General features: G+C 41.9%; 1 protein-coding gene across 1 annotated transcript in view; it reads right to left on the reverse strand.

The window, feature by feature from the left end:
• Positions 1–7,337, reverse strand: part of NAALADL2 (N-acetylated alpha-linked acidic dipeptidase like 2) — a 291,258-nt gene that overhangs the window by 235,917 nt on the left and 48,004 nt on the right. Inside the window, exon 2 of the mRNA XM_009638747.1 lies at positions 1,435–1,705. Coding sequence (XP_009637042.1) covers positions 1,435–1,705 — 271 coding nt within the window. The remainder of the gene's footprint in view (positions 1–1,434; positions 1,706–7,337) is intronic.

A 7,337-nucleotide genomic window follows, 5' to 3' on the forward strand; every position in this document is an offset into this window, starting at 1 on the left:
CAGAACAGAGGCTGTATGGAGATAGCGACCATGAGACTCAGTGTGGAAAGTAGGTGTGTGAGGTACAGAAAAACAGGAGATGGAGAGAAGCCTCTCCCCCAAAGGAGAACAAGAACTCCATTCCTTTCTCCTCACTGGGATAAATCCCTTGGACTAAAAAGCTTCAATGCTTTTAAGAAAGAGAAGCCGAAGCTTGTGAACTTCAGGATGAGAAACTTAAGGATCTGACTTTCTACCAGCCCCCGTATTTCCTACAGTACAAAACTCGAAATTATATTAACAGTCTATAAAATGGGTTAATTAGCATCATGCAACTTCCCCCGTTTTGACTACTCACAAGATTTCCACAGCGCGCCACTTGCTATCAATAAACCCGACGGGCAAACACTGTCACAAGCAAAAGGACAATGCACAACAGTTGCAATTTTACTGTTGAAATTCATTAACTGATATGCTATAAATATTAAGATATTCACAAAGTATAAAGGTGTTTTGAAAGAGGCATCCTCCAAACCCAAAGCCACTCACAATCTGTTCCTATATAGCCTATTACTGTTCTAAGGCACGAAAACCAACGTATCTGTTAAACAATAAAGAAACCAAGATGGGAAACCCCTGCATCATCGGAATAACATACAATATTTTAAAAAGGAGAAAGACAACAGTAATGCAGTTAGCAGTGAAATTACACTTTTTATATTTCAGAAATATTTATTGAGATTTATAGTATCTCAGCTAGGAGAGTAAACAGAAATGATGACCCTGCTGTGCACCCCCAATATATTTGGAAAGCAAATATAGGGAGGCAGTCAGTGAAGACAGCAAAGAGGATAAAGCAAGATAATCCGAGATCTTATTTCACTTGGCAAGTAACAAATCCCAACAGGCAGGATCCTTTGGCTGACAAAACTTCCTAACAAAAGCTAAAGCAAGATAAAAATACAAATGGGGGTTTTCAAGAGGAAACAGAGCAGATGTGTCAACTGAGATGCCCCAGAAGAAAGTATACGAGATCCACGGCCATAATTCAGGAGCTCCAGGTATTAGCCCAACACTCCCGCCGACCTCACTGCAGAGAACCTCACCTCACCCTTCCTACAGGCATCCCTCAAACCAGTAGCACTTATACATCAACAAGGATAAAATGTAGCTCTAGACACAGCTTTCTGATTTTTACACCCGAGCAAAAGATGCCGATTTATAAACTCAGGTACTTCAAAAAAAAAATAAAAAATAAAAAAATCATATGAAGCGTTCAGGTCTGACTAATTTTTAAATTTGAACTGAGATTAGCCACACCATATTTTACCTAAATATGTTTATTTTAAGGCTGGGCATGTCACCATGTGTACTTTTGCAGCCAAGTTCAACAAAAAGCTGATGTTTTTCTAACTCTATTTCACCACAAATGACAGAGACAAATAGTCGTATTACCTCAAGAGTTCCTTTGGCAGAGTAAGCCGCGTACGAGTACAGGAGGTCTTGGCTATGAAGCGTTTTGGTCTCTCTGGTGCACTGTTGTCCACTAGGATAAAAGCATTCGCCACTGTTCTTCAGAGTCACTGTGTTTGAAGAAGAGCCCGGCAGGTCAAGCAAAACAGAGTAATTTACCAGCTGGACATCTTCAAGGCCTTGGGAACTCCACTGAACCAGAATTTTCATGGCAATGTCTACATCATCTTCTCTAGGGAACTGCAACAAATCTCTGGGAAAAAAAACACAGAAGAAAAGTTTTTGTTTATTTCCTACCAGGACACTTGTACCTTAATACGAATCAGTCCATGATTTTATTCATAATGTATCAGCAAACATGAAAAAAAACAAAACCAACCCCTCATTTTTTTTGCAAACAATTTCTCACTAATTGTGAGACAAAAGCAACCACCTTTTGGGAAATAAAGAAAAAATATTTATAGGAAACATATCCAATTAAAACATAAAGAATCCTGCAGAAATTAGCGCAGTAATTGCTTCAAAATTCACCTCTCTGGTGCTGCTCAAAGTTTCTGATATAGCACCAATTAAACCAACCACTGAATATGAAGAACACAATCTGAAGTAACGTTTCAGGGACTTCAGGGAGGGCACGAGGCTGAAAATTAATTGTAATTATATGTTTGGCTTAAATTCATCAAGTAAAGCAAATTTGCTAAACAGAATGGAACTGTTGCCCCAAACATTGTGCGAGCTGTCAGAAAGGTTTCCTCCGATCTCCTACCTAAGCCAACAGCTTGGCAAGCATGTGGCATGAGCCTGGACATTATTTTGGCCATGCCTACCAGACGGGCCAGCTGAGATTTCAGATGGGATGGTCAGGGCTTGTACGGCTGGGTTTGTATCGCTGTTCAACATCGGCTGCCAGATGGGCCAGAGGATGGACACGGTGACGGCACTGAAGGACTGTCCTCCTCCCCAGCTCATGCCAAAAGCTACCGGATGTGGAGAGTATTTTAAAGGTAACTTTAGAGGACAGACATGCTGGAGGGACAACTAAAGGCTTTCCCTGCTTAGGTAGGCGAGCACTTATGTAAGCAAAGCAGGGTAGAAATAAAAAGCGCCGTTCTTCAAATAAAAAAAGCCCAATCCAAATGCAGGACAAGAAGTACAATTTGCTGAATTTTGTGAGGATTTACTTTTTTTTTTTTTTTTTTTCCTTTGGTTCGTGAAGCTCTCGGGACTGAAAAACAAGACTGAGGATCACAGAGGTATTGATTTCCAAGCACAGAGATACTGACGCTGCCCAAAACTCTTATTCTCAACCTTCTCTTCGCAAAAAGGCCCATTATATTTAGATGCTTTAGGGTCCTTAAGAGAACCTTAAAAACACCCTGCCTGTCTGGCACACATCAAAAGCACTGGCTGAATAATGCATCATCTTTTAAAAACCATTATGGCAAGCAATAGGCACGTGAGCATCCCACCACGTGCTTTACGGGCACCCTGTGCCCTTCCGAACCCCACCGGGAGGCTGCAGGTAGGATGCTCCCGGCTGAAGGTACCGGCGCCGCTTCCAATGGGGCCTGTGCTAACCCCAGGAGAGCCCCGCCAAGGAAAGCTCATGCCGGAAAGTAAGCACAAAGACTCCCTTCTCCACCCCAGCAAAACTATCCTTGAGTTCAACAGACCTTTAAAAAAAAGAGCGTCTACTGCCCAGACATCAAAACCTTAAGGTGTCAGAGAGGGAAGCTGTAACACCTGGTACAGCCTGGAAACGGCTCCAACATTATATGCTACATCAAATGTCTGATGCCCATCATCACATTAATATGGATGAAATAATTAATCCAACATCCAAAGGATTTTAAAAAAAATTGCAAAAATTCTTTGATTAAAGAAATATATTGTACCCTGCCCGCATTGCTACAGCAAAGTCATTAGCATACAAAGTTCAAAATCTTTACAAGAACACCGGACTTATGCTAAAGACTTCAGAGATCCCGTCAGAAGGAATAACTGTCTTGCAGATTTAATCTTTTTTAAATTATCTAAAGTAAGTCTTTGAGGAGTCTACAGAAAACAGAGGCGTTAATCCAATCTGTAGTATATTACAAGTTGCCAATTCCATCTCCTGTGCCTGCTGATGAAATGACCTAAACCGGGGCAGCGCAGAAATACAGAAAGTGGTTTGATTAACAGAGTCACTAACAGAATATGCGCCTTTCCCGCAGGTGATAGAAACATTAATTGAATAAATAATTGCAAGAAACTTAGCCCGGGGCCGATAAGGTTATGGCACATTGCAACAAGTAGTATTCAGTTTCAATAACAGGAATTAAAGAAGATACAAGAAGCAAATTGCTCCCTTAGTAACAGAAGTAAAGTTACTTTCCACTTCGTAATTACATAACCGTGTCTTTGAAACTTTTGTGACAACATCTCTGATTGAGTTAAAGGAATGAGCACACTCACCATTTACTCCGTAACTTCTTCACAGCATGTTAAAATCAAATTGTGAATTATAAGCACATGCTATATTATAATAAAACAGCACGTATTGGACTACTTTGATGTATCTTATGAACACCACCACTACCATTTTTTTGTGCAGATTTTTTACCATGACTGAATCGCACTTGGTTGTTGATACAATTCTGTTGACTGCATGGACTTAAAAATCAAAGGTAATTTAACTCATTATTTTTATTACATGCTGGCTGCGGGGAGACCTGATTGCGGCCGTTCAGTGCTCAAAGGGGGCCCAGAGGAAAGGGGGGGACAAGCTTTTTAGTAGGGCCAGCTGGGACAGGACAAGGGGTAATGGTTTTAAACTAAACCAGGGTAGGTTTAGACTGGATCTAAGGAAGAAATTCTTGACACTGAGGGTGGTGAAACCCTGGCAGGGGTTGCCCAGAGAGGGGGTGGAGGCCCCATCCCTGGGAACATTCCAGGCCAGGTTGGACGGGGCTGTGAGCAACCTGATGTGGTTCAAGGTGTCCCTGCTCCTGCAGGGGGGTTGGGCTGGGTGGCCTCTAGGGGTCCCTTCCAACCCAAAGCATTCTATGATTCTACGGATAACAAGCATTACACGTAAAAACAGTATTTCTTAAACCGGACCAAATTCAGAAGAGCATGACGTTTGTTTGTCAGTCCATCCTAGAAAAATTCCAACACTTCACATGCACTTCACAGTCCCTCCTTACAAACTGTCCGTGAATTTGCTTCCAAAGCTGCCAGGGCACTGAGACCCAAGGCACTGAGACCCAAGGCACTAAGATTAAAGCAGCGGAAAGAAACGGGCCCCTGGGATGGTTATGTTTCTCACTTTCGCGATCGGCTGCATGCTCAGTAGGAATACGATACCAATGCGATTGGCAATTTCCATTTACAATGCTGCCTTTAATTACGTCAGCCAAACTTTTGATTCCCTTACTCACACTAAAAAGACAGTTTTATTCAGCTACCTGTTCAGGCTCAGTCGATGGGAATAACCACAAAGGTAATGGGCGCATCTCAGTTGCTGTGAACCTGCTTCATTTATTGAAGTGGAGCCACCACAGACTTAAGATTTGGTCTCAACTTAGAATCAACGTTAATAAATACAACAATAACAGTCTGAATAATACTGTGCCTTTATTGGATGCTCTCAAAGAGATTTCCACAAGTTACTTTACTTTCTAATATAGATCAGATACTAAACTAATGTTTATCGGAACAGGACATAAAAACTGGGGATATTCTGCTCCCATCTCAAATATACTTGGTTCCTGAATGGAAAAAAAAAAAAAAATCAGATAAATTGCACTTAAAACTCAGAAAGCATACCCTACTTCACTTGAATAAGGTAGAGTCTCCCCACTTTGATATGATGACAAGATCAAGAAAATGTTTATGAAGACCCATTCCTAGATTTCCTAAGTTGTATTTTCCTGCCTGCCCAGCGGGCTGTGCCAGCCGGGGACAAGAAGCAGACCGTGACTCTTGAAGGTTCAAAGTTGTAAAGCTATGAAAATAATGTGAAATAAGACAAAGATACAGCTGTAATAAAGCCGGGCTTTCTGCAGCCACTGCAGCTTCAAAAGACCAATCTGTAAGAGATGATTATAAAGGATAAACGCACAAATACAAAATCAAGAGATTTCATTTTTAAGTTGGTAACCACAGGGACCATGGAGCTGCAGCAGCTTACGGGAAAGGCATCTGCTCCGACAGCACTTTTCTCCACGCAGCTGGCTGAAGACGACGACAAGGTAGGGCAAATAACCCGGCGGCTCGCTGCTGGTGAGACACCGGGATACTGCGGAACACCGCTCAAACGATACTGAAAAACTACAAGTCACTCCAACAGTCAAAAGATGGAATAATTTAACTTACGACACTATTCCTTATCAGACAATACTGTTAAACTGCTAAACTTCTCCCCCCCCAACAAATCTAAAACTGCAGTAGTATTCTACAGATCTAATTTCAAAAATCTACAGGGACAGATTTTTCCCTCAATTAAGAAGAACTTCAAAGTGTGGTTTATTTGCCTTTTTTTTCTCTTTAGAGATGTAATGCCTACACTGCAATGACAGTTGGAAATGGCCTACACTTGCTGTCCTCTTAAAAAAAAAAAAACAACGAACCCTGAATTCCATTTTTGCAGAGTTAGAAATTTATCCAATTTTTCAGTGTAAATTTTTAGTCTCTGCTTTATTCCAGTTCACTGAAACTGTTGATAAAGCAATTACTGGGATTTTAGGTAAGAACTAAGAACAAATATTATTTCAGAATTTTTATGGGCCAATGTTTCAGCTGAGTAGTTTCTTTTCAAATTTTGGGAGTGGCGATGAGTTCACCGGACAGCACTGTTTTGCAAAGCTACACCAGATCGAAGCGTTATGTTGTCCAACACCCCCTTTGCAATGGTAGTTGGGAGCAGATAATCAAAAAGGAATGCAGAAAACACATCATATGGGGTTATTCCACTTATGGGCTTCCATGCACGTGTCTCCTTTTTCCTACCCACAAACTTTGTCCAGGCTGAGTTTTACAAATGTTTGCATACGTTCAGGATTTCAGGACTCGTTCCAGCCCATCAGGAGCTGAGATGCAGCAGCTTCAGCAATGCACACACCAACTGCTCAGCACATGCACAAGGACTTTTCGCAGTTGCAGATAACGTGTACACACAGCAAACTAAATGCGTTCAGGAAATACCACCTGCCCAAGCCACATCTGCTTAAATTTTAATTACATGTTCCTGTTAATTAGGGCGCTCAGCTGGCTGGTCTCCAACCTGCTCGATCGGATTTCCCGTGGTCTGAACCGACTGCCACGAATCTGCTGATTCCAAAGTGAATCAAAAAAAAAATAAAATCTGAGTCCAAGAGAGGATAAATATTTATCAGGAGGTTAGAATATGCAAGAGAAATGTTCTCGTGGTGTAAACAGTTGACTACGTGCAGCGTAGAGCAGGACAGGGTCCAGCACCACTTTGGGATCTTCAGGTTACATTGCAAGGCCTCCAGCAACCGCTTCAGAAAGAGGATCGGTGTCCTGTCCTTTGTCACATCTGCCATCAATCTCTACATGTTCTGGTTCTTCAGGGCATATTTTTAGCACTGATATTAAAATTAATTTTGCGGCGGACCTGGGTCACAAGAAATCTAGTACTCTGTTCATTCGTGTCACACAACAACCCTAGTAATGACCAAAACTAGCACTTATGTTAAATCATAAACAAATAAAATAATACTGGCTCACAGCATCAAAGCAATGGAAAGAACAGAACCATAGATTTGTTTAGGTTGGCAAAGCCCTTTAAGCTCCCCCAGCCCAGCCGTTCCCCTAACCCTGCCATCCCACCCCCAAACCCTGGCCCTCAGCAGCGCCCCTGCCCGGCTGTTTAATCACCC

The sequence above is a fragment of the Egretta garzetta genome, unplaced genomic scaffold (genome assembly GCF_000687185.1).
Source record: "Egretta garzetta isolate BGI_Z169 unplaced genomic scaffold, ASM68718v1 scaffold560, whole genome shotgun sequence".
NCBI classification, from domain to species: Eukaryota; Metazoa; Chordata; class Aves; order Pelecaniformes; family Ardeidae; genus Egretta; species Egretta garzetta.